At 38.9% G+C, this 21380-nt stretch overlaps 1 protein-coding gene across 2 annotated transcripts; it reads right to left on the reverse strand.

Moving 5' to 3' along the window:
* Positions 1–470: 470 nt before the first annotated feature.
* SMARCE1 (SWI/SNF related BAF chromatin remodeling complex subunit E1) lies at positions 471–20754 on the reverse strand. 2 transcript variants are annotated; one of them, XM_040497460.1, is made up of 11 exons: positions 20437–20754; positions 18368–18419; positions 18151–18194; positions 15073–15177; positions 10042–10122; positions 8979–9110; positions 8555–8726; positions 5394–5566; positions 4530–4631; positions 3690–3900; positions 471–1755 (listed from the first exon to the last, which is right to left on the reverse strand). In XM_040497460.1, exons 2-11 carry the CDS (start codon positions 18372–18374, stop codon positions 1547–1549), a joined length of 1236 nt encoding a protein of 411 aa, XP_040353394.1. In that variant the 5' UTR covers positions 18375–18419; positions 20437–20754; the 3' UTR covers positions 471–1546. The 2 variants fall into 2 exon arrangements, with proteins under 2 accessions (XP_040353394.1, XP_040353395.1); XM_040497461.1 differs by lacking the exons at positions 15073–15177; positions 18151–18194 and having other exon boundaries at positions 20437–20746.
* Between the last annotated feature and the right edge of the window lie 626 nt (positions 20755–21380).

Here is a 21380-nt window from a genome sequence, read left to right on the forward strand (position 1 = left end):
TAATTTAAATGTAGAGGGGCGTCTGGGTGGCTCAGTCCCTTGAGTGTCCAAATTCAGCTCAGGTCATGACCTCATATCCGTGAGCTCGAGCCCCGCGTCGGGCTCTGTGCTGACAGCTCAGAGCCTGGAGCCTGCTCTGGATTCTGTGTCTCCGTCTCTCTCTGCCCCTCCCCTGCTTGCACACTCTCTCTCTCAAAAATAAGTAAATGTTAAAAAAACTTTAATGTAGAAACATACTTCCTTTTAGAGTCAAAGACCAACCTTTATATGTGGCATGACTATAAGGAGATGGATTTTTCTAAGTGTCTTGTACAAATGAACTTACTACTGCAGCAGTTTACAGACATCGTTGGGTGATAGAAGGGCCCTGAAGATACAAATCTATAATGGCTGTGTGAGGCCACTCCCTGATGTCACAGTAACAAAGTATTTGCTTTGCATAAAAATAGTGCATTAAAAACACAGAGACATTTTTTTCCACTTATTTATTACATTTGGACCTTTAAGAAACATATACCATCAGATATACCACTATTCAGTAAAAATCTACTCTAGTTTTTGGGACGCATACGTGTCACAAACTATCTTTCTTCTAGTCTCCAAGACTTTACTAAGAATTTATCAAAAAGGTAGACTCTGATCTATGGGATCCTGAGCCTTGAGGTTTTGAACGTTTTGATTATTGTAGAACAATTCCAAGTGGATGAACTTAATTCCCAGCTGTTTTCCTTCTGGAAATGGGCTAATCATTTTGAAGTTGTCTAGTCCACCGCAAGGCTATTCAATTCCTTAAGCTTTGTGATCTATTCTGTCTTTGGAAAACTTGGTAAAAAAGTAATTTTTTTTTCCTGTACAATAAGGATGAATTTATCAGAACACACCCAATATTAATCATAACAAAAAGCAGTATACGTAATGTGTATGTGCCATGTTGACTTTAATGACTACTTCAGAAGCTGGTAACTACTCTACCTATGGAAACTATTTCTGGATCAATACGACCCAAGCTCAGTTGCAGTCAACTCCTTAACACAACTCTTGGTATGTGACATTGATTAAAAATAAAAAAGGGTAAGTGAACAAATACATACTCATACATGATAACGTTTTCAAGAAGCTACTCTTTGTGGAAGGCTACAGGAAAGGGGACTTTCAGGAGACTGTTGACAGGGACCGGGAGGTTTAAAGCTATGGCTTTGGTAAGCACCCCAGTGAGCTATAGGAAGGCATTCGTAAGAGTCGGATTGTGCAGCATCAAAGGAGAACTCTCTAAAAGAGGTGGGTGTTTTCTCAATTCATTTAAATTCTGAGGCTTTCAGTAGTCGAGGGCTAGAAATAAGACCCAAAGAAAAGAACCATCTTCACAACGGCTTAAGAAAGGTGACTGTGCCATTCGGCTCATGATGCTAAATGGTCCAAAAGCATTTGGTGGTGTGATATGGACAAGAAAAATATTAATACACAAACCACATAACACCATTAAAACTCAAAAAACATCTTTTTTTCATTTAAAAAAGTATTTAGAACACATAAAACAAGGCAACATTTATTCTTTCTTCTCATCTTCCGGTGTGGGGTCTGCTGGTGGTTCCTCCACGGTTGCACTGTTGCTCTCTGAGCCAGTGTTACTATCACTGGTCCCTTCCTCAGCCATACTGTCCACCCCCTCTTGCCCGCTCTCCTTGTCCTCAGGAGTAGATGTGCCTTCTTCACCATTCTGTTGGCTCTCCGTCGCTTCTTCAAGGTGTGTCTCCTCTGTAACCACACATCTGTCACTGTTAGTTCCAAGACACAGATTCATTCTTCTAATTATGCTGACAGTCTAGAGCTGTACCGTCCAACATGGTAGCCACTCACCATGAGTAATATTAAGAGCCAGCATGACTGAGGAACTGTTAGCATCCCTGAAACAATTCGGGTTTGCAAATCTACTTTTTAGCTGTAAATTTACAAAAGCTAAATACAGATCAAGTATTTCTGATGAAAATTTAGCTTCTAAATTTAGATGTGCTACAGGTATAAAATACACATCAGATTTTGAAAACTTACTATGAAAAAGGAATGTAAAAAAATATTGATTACATGTTAAAATCTTGTTCAAGACATACTGGGTTAAACAAATAAATATCTTATTAATATTAATTCATTTGCTCTGCTTTACTTGTAAAACATGCCATTAGAAAATTTATAATTACACAACGACTTACATTTTATTTCCATTGGACAATGCTGTTCTGGAGTGCTTTGGATTTAATTAGTAAGAAAGCAGGTGTGGAAATGATAAAAGGGCGATATTTTAGGTACTTTGTTAAATGTCATGCTGGGTTGTTTTCTGTACGAAATTAAGAGCACGAAGTTTTCGCTCTAATATTCTCAATTTCGTCTTTTTCTTTAGCTAGAAGGATAAAATCTAAGTAAATACTATACAGGCATGCTCTACTCATAGAACAGAGGCAAAGGACAGAGTGTTCTGTCTACTTGCAAAATAAGCAAAGAATCATACTCCATACCCTAATTCTCAAGCTCCTGCTTTAACCACAAAAATGTGCTCATGCTCCAAATTTGTTAAGATAAAAAATATGTTCAAAGCAGAAAAAGAGTCAGATAATGAAACTTAAAAATCTGACTATCTGAAATGCTAATCTGCTGAATTAGATCTTGTAGAAACATCTGGTAAAGAGATCTATATTCCATGAAATGTTTTCCTGATGTCAAATCAGAAACTGTCAGCTGAATACCAAGTATGAAGACTGTCCCTCCCCCTTTTGCAGTGATGGTCCAGGGAGCCTTTAGCTGTATCTCCCATGATACTTTGAGCTCAGTCCTGTTTGCACAGGGCACAGGACAGGGTCAAAGTAGTACCTAAGGTGAGGCGATCTCAAAATTTCAAGTAATTGGTTTAATCAATATTTTATGTGAGTTTGACATGTTATTTTGTGCTTTGAGAAATGCTTTTAAACAGGAAAACCAGTAGGCTTGGTAGTAAGAACTTTTCTCAGATGGGGTCAACAAGCCTTTTCCGTAAAGGCTAGACAGTCAAGTATTTCAGGTTTTGTGGGCCAGGCAGTCTCTGCAACCACTCAACTACACTGTGGTGGCCCCAAAGCATCCAGACAACATGTAAGGCTATATTCCAAAAAAGTTTATTTATGACAATAGGCGGTGGGAAAGGATTTGGCCTGCAGGTGTCGCTTGCAGGTGTCCCTGATCCTTAAAAGCAACAACCACAAATCACATTTTAGCAATAAAGGCTAAGATACTGACTGCCAACACTACATCAAATCCAATACTAAATGATTTTATATACATTTCCTTATTTATCCTTGGGCACTCCTTCTCAGAGGCTGGCACCAGAGTACTTACACGAAGAACCTGTGATTAAATAATTTGTCCAGTCATATGCTAGCAGGTGGTGAAAGAGTTCAGACCCAGATCTGTCTGACTCCAGGGCCAGGATCCTAACCTTTGTATCATTATACTTTATATTCCCAAGCTAGAAAATGATGCCTCGATCTGGGCAAATACCTGAGACCTCAAATAGCCAGACTAAACACCAATGCCCACTGCTGTTTTGTGTTGACACCAACATTTTAGCTGAATCTAGGACAGAGATTAAGATTTGCAGAGAAATGTGTAGATCACACAGAGAATAACCCTGACATTCACTTTGCTGTCAACTGGCAGCTCACCTGTCTCCATTGGGACACTCTCGTCATCCTTCTTGTCCTCGGTCTTACTGGCAGCTTGCTCCTCCTCAGGAACCATGCTGCTCTGACTGCGTTCAGCTTGCTCCGCTGCCTCTTTTTCTCTTTCCTCCTGCCTTTTGCGAGCTTGTTCCTCTGCCTGTGCAATTTCAGCGGCAATTTTTTCCATATCCACTTCCACTTTCAAACCGCACAACTAACAGAGAGAGAGAAAACTCTCTTAGTAATGTTCTTTTCTTACAATCACTGAACCAGAGAAATTTTATTTCGAAAGGGGGCTTTCTTGGCTAGGAACTATGTACATGTATACAGGAAGGGAAAAAACATGGTTCTAGGTCTGCTCTGAAACTCTGTGTCTACAGGAAAAGAAAGCAGCCATGTAACCCCAAGGACTGCAGAATGGTTGGGGAGGCGATGCTGAAAGTACTGGGTTATATACAAGGCTTCCATTTTTTATCTCAAGCTACCTAACATTAGATGTACTTGTTTTAATACAAAGTACACACTGTAAACTAAATTTAATGAAAACATTTAATGAATAAATCTCAATAAAATGAAAACAAACTCATGATTGCAGGAGTTTAAATTAAAACACCAGAGGGTCCAGAGTCTACGGACTTAGCACGTGTGTGTTTTTATATTTTAAACCTACTGCAATTTTGCCAGAAAATGGGAATAATTTCATAAAACAAAGATCTTACTGGTTATAGCAGAGTTAATTCTATTTGAAAGTGAGTAACATTCAATAAAAACACTATTTTAGAAAAAAGAATGAGAAAAAAAATAACAGTGATAAAAAGTACAGTGAACACATTAAATTGATACCCTTTTAAGTTCATTGTTAAATGAATCTGTGCTTTCCAGGAATTTCCTCTTCTTTTCCTGGTGTCTCTCCTCTATTTGAAGAAGTTCAGCTTCTAGTTTTCGCTGAAAGACACAGGATCCAGCTTTCTTATTACTGAATTACTTTCTCAAAAGCAAATGTCAAACACAGGAAATACATCTCATTTTGTAGCGGTCTATACTTTTTAAAAAAAATGTTTATTTATTTTTGAGTGAGAGAGAAAAACGGAACCAGCAGGGGAGGGGCAGAGAGAGGTGGAGACACAGAAGCTGAAGCAGGCTACAGGCTCTGAGCCGTCAGCACAGAGCCCAACGTGGGGCTCGAACTCACGAACCATGAGATCACATGACCTGAGCTAAAGTCGGACATTTAACTGACTGAGCCACCCAGGCACCCCTGTAGTAGTCTACACTTTTTAACAGTGTGACAAAAGTTTTGAATTTTTTATTTAAATCATTTATTACACAATGTGTCTAGCTAAGATCTTAAAAGCAAAAAATGCAGTATAGAGGAATGATTACAATTAACAAGTAGCTGTTAAAGAATATTGTTTCAGGCTTAATTTCTTCAGAAAAAAATATTTAGTTAAGCAGTAAAGGTTGATAGGATGTCTTAAAATTGTGAATGGACATACTTTCCATCACAAGGGTCTTTGGTACAGTTTTAACAACTTATTAAATCCCTGGGAAACCTCCATTTCCTCTAGCTCTTCTCCGAATCAGGAACAGATTACAACGAACACAGAAATACTTAACAGGCACACCGCTGCATGGTATAGAATCACGCCACTGGGGGTCTGTGACACAGGCCCAACTTATTATATAACAAACGGTTTGTGACTTTACCTGATGAACCATTAAGGACTGGACCTGTCGTTTGAGGACCTGCATTCTAGCTGTTGTGACAACTGACCGAACGTCTGGCACCACACTCTCACTAAGGATTTCACTGATGAGGCGGTGGTTTCTCTGGAAACGGGCGGTGGCTGTATGCTTCATTGAAAAGCCATCATCATAATCTGGAATAAGCAAGATGTTCTGGAAATGAGGTCACCAGTAACCATAAACAGGAGAGAGTAACAATGTTAATGCTTTATTACCAAGGAGCCATGGCCCTCACTGGTCTAACAACGGGGCCTAACAAGGGCATCGTGGGAGCACCGGGGCAGTCACATGATAAAAGTCATACAGAGGATATAACATGTTCACTGGCCAACGTATTGGTTTTTCTCACAAAATCTTTAAGTGATGGTATGTGTCTAGAAGGATTTGGTTGAAACACAAATGAGATAAAGCCATGTGTCTTCTGGCCTGGAAATCCATCAACGGGAAGGCTGCATGTTACAGCAAAAGTGAAATGCTGCTGAATGGTTCACTTTCTTGGTAGTAATTTAAGGCATTTACACCTAATGACAACATCTGAACCGGGCAGTTTCTTTGTCCCTGTTTAATTTTAATAGTAAAGTAATGAAAATGCCCACCGCGGAGAAAACATGATCTCTAGCAATACTGTTTCCCAGACCAGCATATACATTTCATTCGATTAAAAAACCATTAAAGCCCTAAAGTAATTTTACAGGAAAAGAATGTTTAATACCAAATTTTACTTTTATTAATCCACATACAAATATAGTTGTTGCCAGTCTGTAAAGCTATTACTTTGTTTTCATTCACTCAAGTTCATATATAGTATGGATCAGGCTTATATGCTTATTTTTAATAGCTATGAAACAGTATTTCCTTCTTCTCAACCCTTGCTCTATCACCTCCATGATTTTGGACATACCTGATAATAATCTGTACTATTTTTATTTAACATATTTATTTAAATTAACTCACTTAAAAAAAAAAAGCTCCCTCTAAAGCAATACGCATTAAAATAGAAGTTCCTCTCTGACCCACCTAAACTATTTTAGTGGCCCACCAAAGGTGGAGGGACCATGGTTTAGGATACTTTGCTAGAGGCCCGAATTGTGTGGCTCTATCATAGTTTCGCACCTCCGTTATCATTTGGTAATCAAGTAGTTCCTAAAATGCCCATCATCATAATACCACTGCTACAAACTGCTGTGCAAATTACTTTTTGTCTCCTTTCGGGTAATTTCTTTAGGACATATACTTCTAAAATTAAAACTACTGAAAGAAAGAATACTATTTAAAAAGATTGTGACCTTTTCTATTTGTTAAGGAAGTTTTCCATATTCACACTTGAGATTATACATGGTATATTCATGCTACCTCTAAATTATATATATATGTATTTGCTTTTTGATGTTTTCTTTCATTACTTGGAGCCAGTGTTGACCACTTGGAGGGGAAATCAAGTCTTAGCAATCTAGACTTGTCTTTCCTGCCACTTCTAGTTGTCTAATTTGGGTTTTTGGGGGGGAAGGAGTAGGCTTATATTTTCTGGTTATTTTCTAATTTCCAGCTATTTACTTGATCTCATGAATATTCTCTAAATGCCATTTAAAAAACCTTTCACTGCTTTGTGTGGAAACTGTGTATGCCTTCTTCTCTGTAACAGAAGCTGGCAGCTGCTGTGCTCACAGGGACCACCCTTCTCTTGGCCTGATGCTCATCCTCACCTCCCAAACCTTCCTCTTTCTACTCGGTTCGGGGGCCTAAGTCCAAGGTCCAAAGTTATTCTTATCCTGGCATCTTTATTTTCACCTTACTTTCTTACCAGCAGCTTTAAGTTCCTATCTTAAACTTACAAAACATAATGGGCCAAAGTCTGAGGAACAGAGATCTTTTGAAGACTGTTTCTGAATGAATCTCTGCAATCCTGCTCGATGTTCATGCAGCCACCTTTCACCTAACAAAAACTGTTAACTGTTTCTACTTGTGGCTTCCGTGTACTCTTATACTGAACCCTCACCATCCTTTCAATTATTTGTGGAATGGATCTTCTTCTATTTTTTAGTTCAGTATGTTTTTCTTGCATTAATCATCCAATCTGAGTAATTTTTGGTCTGTGTTTGCTAGTGTGTCCTAAGCACTGCTGACTCTGTTAAACAGGGTTTAACACTAGGCATTGTTCCTAGTCTGTATTCTACTCTATTATTATTAATTACAGTATTCTATTCTACTCTGTATTTATGTGAATATCAATATCCCAGTCCATTCTTTCAAAAAACCATTGTTTTTCCTCTCCTTCTGGGTATATGTTTATTCATTGTGTTTAGGTGACATTATTGCTTCCTCCCTCAATGTTATTTTTAAAGTTCTTACAAGCTTCCTCTTTGTTACCACTATGGAATCTTAAATTATTTTCTTGATGTTTTTGTTACTTGTAGCTAGAGCTTCTGGCCTTTTCCACATCACAGCCACACAGGGAGAAAATGTTATTTGTACAGCAGGCTTGATTCGTGGAGGAGAATGCTCATAGCTGCAGGAGGCCAACTCTGAGGCTCCTTGCAGTGTCAGACCCTGCCTGGCTGTGGAGAACCCGGGATTAATCTGTACGCCTGCATCCTAGTCACAGATTGCCCATCAGGAAGCTCTGCTATTTGTATGTATATACATTTGTACATGTGCATAAAATTTGTATGTGTTCCCTCACGTGTCACCATGAGTTATGTTAGATTTCTGAATTAAATGGCAAACAAATTTGTAATACTTCTACCCACTCAGTAACCTTCTCCCTTAAGAGCCTTTAATTCAGCAAGCTTAAGGAACCAATAAGAAAACAGGACATAACAAGAAGGCATTCAGATCTTTAAAAGCAGGTAAGGCAAAATTCTGACTCAAAAACCTTTCCTGCATTCTGAGTATAAAGATTCTGATAAACAATAAATAGTTTTTGCTATTTTCTGCACTAAGATATCTTTTTCTTGTGGGAAATTCATACACAGATCTTAAAATAATTAATGAAAATACTGAAATGGCACTTAAATATGCTTTGTTTTCCATTTAGGGTAGGAAATAAAAACAAACTTAAAAGATTCCTTGTAATTTTACTTCTCAGAGAATGCATAAACAAAACCCCACTTTTTTTTTTTTACCATCTGGATCTTCAGCAGGCTGAATGCTCATGTAAGGTTCTCCTTTCTCCATGCGAGACTGTCTCTGTCGACTTTCTTCCTCTAAAGCAGCTTCTGCACGACTTTTTGCATTTATATAAGCAAGGTATGCGGGGGAATTATGATAGGCCTTCATAGATTCATTGTACTCTATCTGAAATTCAAATGTTTTTCAGTTTTATAATTCACATATTACAGGTTATATGAATCTCATTCGAATATCAAAAGATAAAATGATTTCCTTTTTACAGACAAGGAGTCTGAAGTGTAGAAAAATTAAGGGACTTGACCCAGGCAGACAGACAGTGCAGCCTTAGCTGATTAGATCTTTTGTTTCTTTTCTATACAACAAGCAAATGTTTATGCATTTTATATTGTCTCCATCCCGATGTGGTCCCCATTCTACCTTTTCTGCTTCGTATTCGTTTAAATATTCTTGTTTTTCTTCATCAGTGAGATCTCGCCACATGCCACCAATAATCTTGCCAATCTCCCACAACTTTAGGTCGGGGTTGGAAGCTTTTACTTGGTCCCAGACCTTAAAAAGGAAACATGAAATTTCAGTATTGATGCCTAAAAATATAGACCTTTAACAATACTTTTTGATACAGAAACTTTTAAACATGAACAAAAGCAGAGGGAATTGTATTAAACTCCTGTGTTCTGATCAGCCCGCTGCAACAATTATCAATAGCTGGCCAATCTCATTTCATCTATACTCTGCTGGATTAATACATAGCAGATCTCAGACATCTCCAATCACTGTTAACAGTTCAGATGAACTAACCTAGTAACAGTCTCTGTCTCTTTAAAGGTTCACAGAATTTAGAAGGAAAGTGGTTAATCTGCTAACACAACAGACCTTATCTTCAAATACATGTACAGTAATTATGACCCAAAATTTCTAAATAGTGGCGAATATGCTAAATGCTCGTCATTAATAAAGACACCGGCTGTGTTTGTTATTTTAAGAGAATATAGGTTTGTCACCAAATGGAACTAAACAGAACAAAATAAAAACATGAGGGAAAATTTAAGAAATGTAAAGAAAATAAAAATTACCATAAGCTTACACTGTTTGGAGACAACTACTGCCTTCTGGGCTTTTTTTCCTTCAAACTAACATATAGCTGCCACTGTTTTAATAAAAAATATGACACAAATAAATAGATGTAGTCCTGTATTCCTTTTTTCACTTCACACTTTTCTCATGTCACTGAATTTCTCCAAAAGACTATACATTGGCTACATAACATTACCTTCTGGATTTAAACCATTTTTATTTAATCATGTTATTCTTGTTGGATTTTAGTTCTGGAATTCTGAAATCAGAACTAAGTTCTTTAAAAACTGCAATTCCTTATCCTTCCCTCTGGGCACAGAAAAACTGGCTAAGCCATTATGAAATGTGATGGAAAGCAAACAAGCAAAGAGCAGTCCTCACTCCCCTCTGGCTCCTGGGCACCTACCTTTCTGCTGTACCTCATGTAGGGCATCAGCGGCTTATCTGGTGGCTTTGGGGGTTTTGGAATCGTAATACCAGAGGAGGCCTACAAAAGAGTTAAATATATTCATTATTCAATCGCAAGTAGTTCACCAGCAAAATGAAAAGAGAGTCCCTTAACAAATTCTAATGCGCCTTTCTTCTACTCGTCCATGGATACAAGATTCTTATATTTGCTCCACTGAAAATAGCTATCACTGCAAATTCAGAAATGTTCACATCAAAAGAAAATAAAGAAAATGACTTTAGGCACAAAATTTTAAAATATTTTACTTAGCAGTTTATTGCTACTGCTTTGACAACCTGGCTGTAAGAACAAAGTATTACATAATAATCCATACATCGAAAATAGAGTTACATATCACATGTCTCATGTTAGGACATTACCTAGCACCCTTTTGTTGTGCTTAATTTACCATTACACATACAGTCAACACTTGATTATCTGCCCGAGTCTGGGCTCCTTCAGCACTTACCACACTCACAGTCTGAGGGGGCGCTTTGTATCTACTCGGACAGTTTCAGGAATACACTGCACCCCCACATGAATGACACCCCTACAAAAACTACCTCCTAGGTTCAAAAACAGAAAAAAAAAAACAACCCTTATTTCCTTTATCAGGACTACACATTTTATTTTTCTTAAGGTTCTGTCTGTATCTAGTGGTTTTTATAGAGGGGATCCAAAAGCGTAAACTAAAGTCATGCCTTTTCTTGTCCTGAGTCGTAGTAACAGTGCCGGAGTAAATAAATTATCAGGAACAGAGAAATGGCAGACACAGGGCCCAATTAAGTTATTTCTGAGGCCTTACCTTATATTGATTTAAAAATTTTTGTGTTGGTGGGAACAAAGAAAAATGAAAACAAGAGGGAAGACAAAATCTTTTTTAACAAGGTAAAGAAAAAGGTGAGCTAGAGAAGAAAAAAGGTGAGTTAGAGAAAAAAACAAAGCAAAGAAAATGAGAGATTGGTTCATTCTATGGGCTAATATCTAGGCAAGAGATACCAAAGAGCTTCCAGTGAGCACCCCAGATAACTCCAATCCAAGAGTGTTTCTTTCTGAACTTAGTTTCATTTTAACATATATGACTACATTTGATGTAGGACCCAGAATAAATTAATCATGGCCAGATCATATATTTCCCCCCAGTTTCTAGGAGACAACTGATATTGATTCTCCTTGCCAGGCTGGGGGGAGGGGGAAGAGGAGCTGGCTTCACTCTAATTATCAAAAGACAGAGACTGGCAACTCCTTATAAAGAGACTTAGTGACATTTTGTTCCCCTGCCCTTCAGTTGTTATGATAATACCCTGGACAAACGCCTCTTTTGAGTTGGGACATCAATTACAACCTTATTTTTTGTCCAAGGCTCAGAGATTAGTGTATCTGTGCCCCAATTCCACTGCTTTCAAACAACGCTTCCTCCTCCAAGGAGGGTCTTTCTCCATCCTTATATATTTTTCAGGAACTCTGCTTCTTCACACATGAAATTGTTAGAAAGCATATCACCTTTGAGGCAGGATTTCCACTCTTCTTTCCACTCCTCCTATACATTTATACAATAATTCATGCTGGTGCCCATGCAGACAGACCCTGTTTTGTTTTGTTTTAGCCAGCAGCGGGCAATGGAGGTGAGCCACAAGGGATAGAAATTGTAAACAGCAGTGATCTGAACAGCCAGTAAGAGAAGATCTGTCTCCAGGTCTGCAGCAGTTTCAACGAGGGGTGAGGGAACTCCTACAAGGCTAAACTTAAATCATGGGTTCAGAGCAAGACACACAAAGGTCTGATTTTTCATTCATAAAGTTATTAGACAGCATCTCCAACATAAATCTTCAGAATTCCATGAAGTGGGTTACAAATAAAGGTGGAATTATGCCAATAACTGAAGTTGGTAGACCGCCACTCACAGATTTTTTTAAAGAGATAAAGAATTCTAAAAGGTCTGTTTAAATATATCGAATTAAAACACTTTAAAAACAAATTCTAGTAATATTTGCTCTGATTGCTTTTCAGAGAACCACATTTGATAATATTAATGGATTTGCTTATTTCTCCTCCTTTCTTCCAAAGGAAGGTACCTAAATCGTCTACATACTGAGGCTGTATTTTCATTACAACGATAGTCAATTTATAAATACAAACAAAAGAAAACCCAAAACAAGAATCACAAAGTTCAATTCTAGCAGGTTTTCAGGACACTGAAGATTTATATCACTAAACATCCCTAATTTATTTGCCATCTCAGCAGACTTCTACAATGCCTTAAACATTACTCTTAAAGAAAAAACACACACACACAAAAAACCAGTTTGCACTTAAGACACTTTAACCTTGTTTTGAGAAGAGTCCATTAGAAACACCCCCTGCTTTCCTGTAGTCCTCTAGCTTGAGGAGTGAAAAGCTGCTGGCCCCTTTACCAAATGGCCCAGTGGTTATGCTTTTGGAGGGTTTTTTCACGTGTTTCTATCAAGAAAGCTACCTCTAACCGCAACTGTCCACCTTTACATTTTCTAACTGGCAATGAGTTGGGGAAAGTAACTGTGTCACTATGCTTGTCACAACTGTGCTCACATGAGAGTAATTCCTGGGAATCACCATAATTTTATGAAATTTATTTTGGCCACTCAAGAGATTTTATTGTTGTTTCTTCCAATTCCCTGCTTTCTCTGGCAGGGTCTCATTTAAGGGTTTCCTTCTAGGATGGCATTTCCATTGCAGCACAGAAATAAGTGGTGTTTAACATCTTGTCTCCACCAGGTTTCACACCTGTACTTAAGAGCATGCTAAATACCTTCGGGAAGGACTGACTAGGAATGGATTCCATCTCACAGCTGTCACTGGTGCTCCAAGAGGTTTCAACACACTGCATATAGTCTCAAAACCATTCAAGTGCATGAGAGTCACCAGGGAAACCAGATGTTCTGTAGAGCCTAAAGGAAGCTACTTGATGGGGTTTCACAGAATCATTCCTTCAAATCACTGACTTAAGACTATTTGCATACAATAATACCAACTAAGAGCCAAAAAGGGGGGGGGGGGAAGGTAACACATAATTGGGGTCATTTGAAAATAAAACACTTTTATCATGGTCAAAATCAGATCTATTAAGTCATAACAAAGCTTAAGTTAGATATACAAAAAAGGTGTATGAAACTTCAGGCATAACTAATTTTCTTAGACAGCGATTCAGTGACCTAAAGGAGAGATGACTAAAAGTTGAAGGGGTTGGGGTTAACACAGGCTGAAATCCTTCAGTTTCTAGGCCCTTCAGGTTAAGTCTAGCCAGCAGTTTGATTACCCTTCAATCTGGTGTTGAGAGGACAATGATACCAAGAAAACCACCACAAAGAAGCAAGAGACTAAATTTTCTATGCCCAACAACCCTCCTGCACTAATCGACCCGGAAACTCGTGCCCGATGCAAATGCTGGGTTCTAACATCTCCAAGAGGGAATGAGAAACAGATCATTGACTCACAGGCCCTGAGACAGCGAGTGACCTTTCCTTTTCCTACTGAATGATCTCTCTTTATTAACAGAGAATTCCCGCAGATATATCCAAATTAGGAACAAAATGCTTATACAAACTGAAATACAAATGATTCTAGTATTACACTTATCACCATTTCTATGCCATTAACATAGATAATCAAGAGCTGACTGTATAGAGCTATTAAAATGTAATCATTCTCTTGTTCACTCCCCATGAATAATTTTCTGCATTAACATGAATGATCCAAAATTGATTCTGCTCCTTGTTTAAATTAAATGTTCTTTATCATTGGATAACCTTGCCACCCATTATACCTGTGAAACACATTTAGGCCAGGGAAAAACACGTACCGATGCACATAAAAACTGTATGCATTGTGAAATGCATACATACACACACTTGTCAAAATTCTTTCCAGATACCATGAAATATGCATGGCACATAAAACTTGATATGCTTATGAAGTACAAATTATGCAGAAACAATGAAAAATTTAGACAAACAAAACTATCCAGTTAAGCAATATGCTTACCAAGATAGACATACAGTTTGATAGTTACAAGCTTTCTGCTCTAGCTTGACTACAGGGTGAGAGGGCTCTTTTGAAGTCACATTAATTCAATTATTTATGAATACAGCAAACAAAAACCAAGTATTAATAATTTTACAGCCATTATGGGTTGTAAAAATTCTCACCAATGCCACATTCCAATGTATGTAGGTATTTGGCTTTTGGATTTATTTTTATTTGCTTTTGGTAAATCATTTTCACATTTATCTTTCTTTGGTACTTAAGCTTCTTTGACTGTAGTTTAAGATGATTCTAAAATGAAAATGTGAAGTACATTACCCAATTTGGGTGTCTTAAGTTGATCATTTAAATGAAACATCGTCAGTTTCAGAAATCATACCCTTGTCCTATGGATTATAAATGAACTTCAAAATGGTCTGGCACATTCAACTTGCATTCTGCAATTCTTTGAAATGATATGAAAATGTTTTTCTCTTTTTAACTGGAGAGAAATGAATCTCAGAAAGTCAGCTCTTAAATCCAAAAGACAAACAATTATGTGTAGCAGTTCAAACTGGTGGGCCACCGAAAAAAGCTCAGGTCCGTAAGCCCGGCTTTTATTAAGAAACTGAGTCCTTGAGCTTGACGTCAATGACCTTAAATGAAAGATACTCTTTATCTCAAAAAGGGTATTTTAGCTGTAATAAATTCTAGGTTTGTCTACATATAGTATAAGCAGTGCCCAGGGCTTTATCTCTACCAACCACCAAACAAAATGGATTCTTCTTTTCTTCTATATACATATCCAGATCTCACTACTTTTTTTTTCCAGTGTACAATCGTACAACGAATGTTTAAAATACTGAAAAAGCCAGGTTAAAAAAATTGTTTTTAGATGGCTGTGCTGATGACTCAAAAGGACCTAACTCTGGAGGCATTTCTGGTCAAATCCAGTTGTTTGCCGGATGCTGTAATAGTTGATTCTCCTACCGTGACCCGGCTGTTGGTGCCCGGGTTCCCTCCCAGCCTGTAGTTGTTGTAGGCGAGATGACTGTATGGATTGTATCCCACAAACCCTGGTGTGCTGGGCATTTGCTGATGGAAACAAATGAGACAAAAACACGAATGAGAAATGAGCTCAAACGAGGAAAACACAGAAATGAAAAATGATCTGCATATGGCATGCAAAAGCAACCTGAATTTAAACAAGCAATGATGTGTTGTAATTGTTCTTTTTCTTTCATTGAGAAACCAGTCTGCAAGTGTTTTTTTTTTTCTTTCTTTCTTTCTTCCTTCCCTTTTTTCCTCTTTGCGGGGGGGGCCAGTGGTGTTTGTTGTGAGTGAGAATGTGTGTGCTTTTTCTGAAATAAGCAACACACTGAGGTGTGTCAAACACTCAGGATTACTTTATGTTCAATAATATGATATAACAACTTAGCAATACATGTCTGAGATAGGAAGGCTTGAAGTGTGATAAACTAGAAGTCTGAAAACACTTTACATGCAAAACAAAATGTGATTTATTTGACAGTTATGTAGATGCTGCCAATGTATTTATCTATTAAAAACAAATAAAAACAAGAAATGGACTGTTTTCAAAGACAGTTTTAAATCATTCTATATAATGTGAGAAATGAAAAGATACTCAAATCAGGAAGCCAGAGTTGTCAATAGAAAAGAACATATGTGGGATTCAATGGATGTCACATACATGATTTCAAAACAAAGACTTGTAAGAAATGCATGGACTTAATTCTGGGGTGCTATCTGATCTTTTCAACCCAGTCTTTCTTTTTTAGACTTTCTCTTCCATCTCTTCTTTGATCCATCACCCAGAGGTCAATCATGAACACTTTCTGCATTTAGTTTTAATGCAAACTACTTTTCTAGTCGACAGACTTGAACTCTCCTTTTTCATCTAGTTTCTTGATAGCTCTGACCCTTTCAAAACACAACTGCTCACTGCAGCAATGGAATTTTTCTTTTTGAATTGTATGTTGATGTAATCACAAACGGGCTCTTAGACAGTAGTGCCCTCATGGTTAAAACAATGACATCCGATGTTCATGAGAATCAAGGTAGAATGCATAAAAAGGATGTAGCAAAGAGAAACCAAAAGTAGGGTATTTAACCTAATGAAACTCAATCAAAACAACTAATTTAATTTTAACATGCAATTAACAATATTAGTCTTCACGTGTAGAATGTAAAATACACTTAACACACCCCAACTAAGCTGAAGCTGTTATAAACACAATTTTCTAAAACATGCCGCTACACATATCCTAAGTGTCCAAAAGAAAGATATTCAAGCAGATATTACATTTGCAACTCTTTAGGAGAACAACTGAGCAATTCTAGTCTGTATAGGTATAAAAGACGCAAATTAAGCATATTTAAGTAGGCAAAACACAGATGAAGTATCAAAGGCACAAAAGAAGTGTATGTTACTTGGAGTGGTACATTTGGGTGGTGGTGGTATTGGTGGTGGTATTGGTGGTGGTGGTGGTGGTGGTGATGGTAAATAGGTAATGGAAAAAAAAGAAAAGGAAGGAGGATAATTCATTTAATATCCATTCTGTTGGATGTCCTAATCCCTAGTCTTCTGTATTTTATGTGTCAATGTGAAATTACAATGGTACAGAAATAGGACTAAAGAAAGGCCAAAAAAAAAAAAAATCCCTTTCTACATTTGAGAAGTCATAAGGGGACACTTGGTTTTCGAGCTATTTTTGTTATCTCAAAAAATCAAGTTTTTGTCTTCAAGAGATTATACAGTGTCAGAGGCAATATTTACGTCAAAATGACATCTTCAAAGGTTGCATAAAGAATGAGAATCACTTCAACATTATGAGGCAATAATGTAAGAAAATTAAGTAAGGGAATTAAAAAAAATCAAAACTAAAACATTACAATTATACCATTTCCAAAATTGAAGTACATGGTTAGCTCTTTGAGGTCAGGAATCTCAACTGTTCAACTCCACCTGTATAACCACTAGCAGAGTGCCAAGGAGATGGTCATAAGAAATGTTCTTTGATTTAAGAAAGAAAACAAACCAAACACAGGACTTTAAGAGTACTGGAAGTAACTTCTGAAATTGTATGTTACATAAATTGAAATGAGAACATGAGATACGGTATCTCTTTTAAGAAGGATCTTAGGAAAAACAAATTGTTGATAAACATAACTAAAGCATACATCTAAGGGTTAGTAAGAAGAGTCATGGAGTGGAGAAAAAAATTACACAAGGACCTAATTAGTAGACTAGCCTGAAATTTTGGGGCTAAGGGGTAAGGAAGGAGGGCTGATAGCTGTTAAAGAATTGCTTTTGTAGGCTATGGTCAATGTTAACAGTGTTTTGTTTTGTTTTGTTAAGACAAAAACAAACAAACAAAAAAAAAAACCCAACAAGGAATCCATTTCAGCAAGGCCTGAACAGTTCCTGTTATATCTGTTTTGTGGATTGGATGATTATTTTACATGCTGTCCAAGCTGGGCCAGAACTTGTTGGGTGAAAAACCTAGTTCACAAGTATTTAGAAACTTTGAAACATTCAATAGGCAGGATCTGACCCACGGATAATGAAATCCTTACTTAAACAGCTTGAAAAATAAACATTTACAATGAGTGTTATTATAGAACTGGAAGCTTTACTATTTGATTTAATATGAAAATTATATATAAACAAGGAGAGAAAAATGTAACCACTTGAAGGTTAGGTTTAAAAATAATATCAAATGGCAGAATGAGTATTCACTCAATATTAACTTTTAAGAGTCTTGACAGAGATTAACTAGAAAGAGGTGTTAAACTTATCATTTATTTCCCATTAAAAAAAAGAACTGAGCATAGGAGGTTGGAATTTCAGCAGTATGTTTCTTTTAATGTTGGGGTTGGTTCAAGGTAAGATGCAAAGAGTTATTTTATTTAGTAGGAAGTGCTGTTTTTTGGCTGAATTTTTCATCCTGTTGCTGTGATGACTGAGTGACTGTCACTGGAAGACATCTGGGTTTTTGTATCAAGGCCAGACTTGGCTATTACATTAACAAGAAAATTAAAACTTACTGTTGCAGGAGCTGGGGTGGGAGGTGGGGCATAAGATGGTCTTTCTGTTTGAAAGAAAATAAATAACTTCTTGTAAACAACTGAGATATAATACTATGCAACAAAACTACCAATGGTCCTGTTTTGAAGAAAAAAAATGAGAGTATTTTGGAATTCCCATTTGCTAGGGCATTAGTCTCTTATTAATAGATTGATAAATATAAAAAATGAAACTTACTTGACATTTTGGAAGGTTAAGTTCTCAGTTCCTTAAGAATGAATCTGAGACACTAAAATAAAAAAAGAAAAAAAAAAGAAAAAAAAAAAGAGAATCAAAACTCAGCAAGCATAAGAGATGTTTCCCTAAAGAATAGGGTAGTTTAAATAGGTACTTCTTAGTAAAATTACACTATCTTCTAATAATCCAATTTTCTGCATAAAACTAGTTCTTATAGGTCATTTGGCTCATCAGAATTAAACAACTAAAACAAATTACTGGGGATATTAGCATTAATATTAGACATAGACTTCCAAGTTTCTTATGATATTGGGCCACCTCTTGCATGGAAAACATATTGCTAATGACATGTGAACATTTAATTAAACTGATAAAAATACAATGACAATAAAATGTGATGTATTATCAGGGCCCACCCCAACAAGGCCTACCAGATACTGACAGATCACTGATGAACAGCAGCTTTACCTTCCTCTTAGAATAACAACTTCTATTAAAACAAGGCAGCATTTTATTCCTGGAGGCAATGCAAAAGGTAACTGGTATGATCATGAGCTTTACGTTCTCTAATGGTGGCAAATAACTTTCTCTCTCCTGGGAATAACTTTGAGAGTCTACCTGAGAAACTCTTATTAACCCTTCACAGCCCATTTCAAAATATTATCTCCACAGTGGAAGATAATGATAAATTATCTTCATGATAAATTTCATGATAAATTACCCGGGAAGAATTGCTTCCTCATCTGTACTCCTATCCAATTTACAGATCTATAATATTGTTCATTACATTGTATCATACCTGTTAACATGGCTAGATTGTGGAATAGAGACCATCTAACTCATTATTGCAGTCCCAGAACCTAGCTCAATTCTTAATACATTTTGTCCTAATATTACCAGCTCAGAACAAGACCATACCCGCGTGAGCTTGTTCCTCACATCAAAATACATCACACACGATGTGTACAAAGAGACAAGCATTCATTTTTAAAAAAGAAGCAAATAACTTCCATGACTACTGGAATACTTTCATGGAACATGACGTGAAAACAAGCATGATGCTTTTGCTTCTATTCCACATTTTAAGGGAATTCCCTGGAGCATAAGGAATAAGAGGACTGTGTGGAAAGAAATTTTTCAATGGCCCAACCTGGGTCTCTCCCTCTTAAGGAAGGGGCAGAAACCATGGACTCCGGTACAGATAGATTTCCTTCCGCTCACATTAGGGAGTGGGTGGGGTGTGGGTGGAGGGACTGTCAACATCCAGAAGGCCTTGCTGCGGGGATCCCTGACAATAATTGGCAAAGCTCCCTGGTACATCACACTTTATTGCTAATATTTTTAAATTATTGCTCTCGTCTGCTACTATAAATTCTAAGCGTGAGCTTGTACATTTGTCTGCCACTGGATCCATCCCCCGTGCCTGGCATAAAATACTAGCTATTTGTTGAACACTTTATACGGGGCAGACTTATCACTTATTTCGGTTCATGGTCACAACTACCCTACGAGGTATGTATTGATAACCCACGTTACACAGGAATAATGGGAGTCTCGGCGAGTTTAAGTAACTTGTCTAAAGCCACACAGCCAGGAAGTGCCAGAGCCGGGTTTCAAACCCAGGCCAAACTGTTTCAGAGCTCTCGCTCTCCACTCTAAGCCACAAGTTCCTCGGTCGTTGCCTAAACACAGGGAAACCACCTTCCTGGGGGGGAGGGACCAAGGGCTTGACTCGCCCCAGGGCTTCCCCTGAGGTCGTTTCCCTTAGGTTGTTGTGGAGAAGGCACTTCACCAGCAACTCCACTAAAGAAGGGAATGCATGGGTGCCTTGACCAGTTTGGCGGGGCTAGTGGCAGGGGCAAATCTTGCCGCCGAGGAGGGGCCCGAGATAGAACTCCCTCCCGGCTCCGGCTCCGCTAGGCCTCAAGGAGGCCGCAACCGGCCCCCAGCTCCGGCCCCGCGGCCCAGCCTGAACCTCAGCAACCCCCGGGAACTCGAGGTCCAGCCAGGCAGGGACACCGCGACTCGCCACCCTCCCGACCCGATCGGGCCCAGTCGGAAACACTCACCCGCGGGCAGAAAAAGCGCCCGTAGCTCCGGCCTCGTTTTCCTTTGTCCCGCGCACGCCCCGCCCCTCGCGTCCGGAGCGTCCGCACTCGCACTTTCCACACTCTTCTTAATTGCTTTCCAGCCCTCACCCGACTCTTTTGCAAAAGGAAACCTCCAGGTGAGGACGCGGTGGTGTTTGGTCCAGTCAGGGATTTTTTTTCAGGCCACAAACGTTCCTCAAACCCCCCGAATGTGGGCACTCTCCAGGCCTGGCGCCGATTCGTCACGGCGAAGTGGGCGGAGGGGCCCGGCGGCGGCCGAGGCCCGGTCGGCGACCGCGCGGAGCCCGAACGGCGGCAGGTGGCGTGGCGGAAAGCGTGGGTCTCGGCTTCCACGAGCGGGGCCGAAAGACGGCGGGGCTCGCGCCGAGAAGAAAGGCCCAGAACCACTACGGCCGCGCGGGCCAGGCCCCCACCGCGCTCGCGGCGGTGGGGGGAGTAGTGGTTGTTTTTTCCGGGTTCTTCCTTGCTCTTTCTCTCGGAACAAGAGTATATACTTCAGCGAGCCGAGGGGTGGAGGCGAGGACGACTCGGTTCGCGGAGTTTCGGTCCCCACGGGCGCCTCGCAGGGCTTCCTGCTTTAACGGCTGGGCAATAACCCTTGACCAAAAGCAACACGGACCTTTTCAGTTTTTCCAAGCGCGAGTGGAGTCGAATTGCCAGGTTTCCGAGCCGGGGCCCAGAGATGTAAATCCCCTCGCCCGAGGTTGTGCGCCCTTGCGGCGCCGGGATGCCACCCGTCTCTGCCCAGTGCTGCCTTGCCTTATCCCCACTCTCAGCTTAAACACCTCTGTCCTTCCGGATCCTGCTCAGATTCTCATTGTGGTGCCCTCCTGGAACTTTCCCCCAATAGTCCTTCCTCTGAATTCCCACGGTAGTTGGGTAACTTTATGATACTCTGTACC

Source organism: Herpailurus yagouaroundi, unplaced genomic scaffold (genome assembly GCF_014898765.1).
Source record: "Herpailurus yagouaroundi ecotype Mexico unplaced genomic scaffold, PumYag 189, whole genome shotgun sequence".
In the NCBI taxonomy this organism is placed as follows: Eukaryota; Metazoa; Chordata; class Mammalia; order Carnivora; family Felidae; genus Herpailurus; species Herpailurus yagouaroundi.

What these genes read in the sequence shown, in the direction of transcription:
- SMARCE1 (XM_040497460.1), bottom strand. An exon ending in ACATGAGGTACAGCAGAAAG is followed by an intron (nt 9,111 to 10,041) that starts GTAGGTGCCCAG and finishes TTCCTTTTTAAG; the next exon opens with GTCTGGGACCAAGTAAAAGC. An exon ending in TTAACAATGAACTTAAAAGG is followed by an intron (nt 3,901 to 4,529) that starts GTATCAATTTAA and finishes TCTCTCTGTTAG; the next exon opens with TTGTGCGGTTTGAAAGTGGA.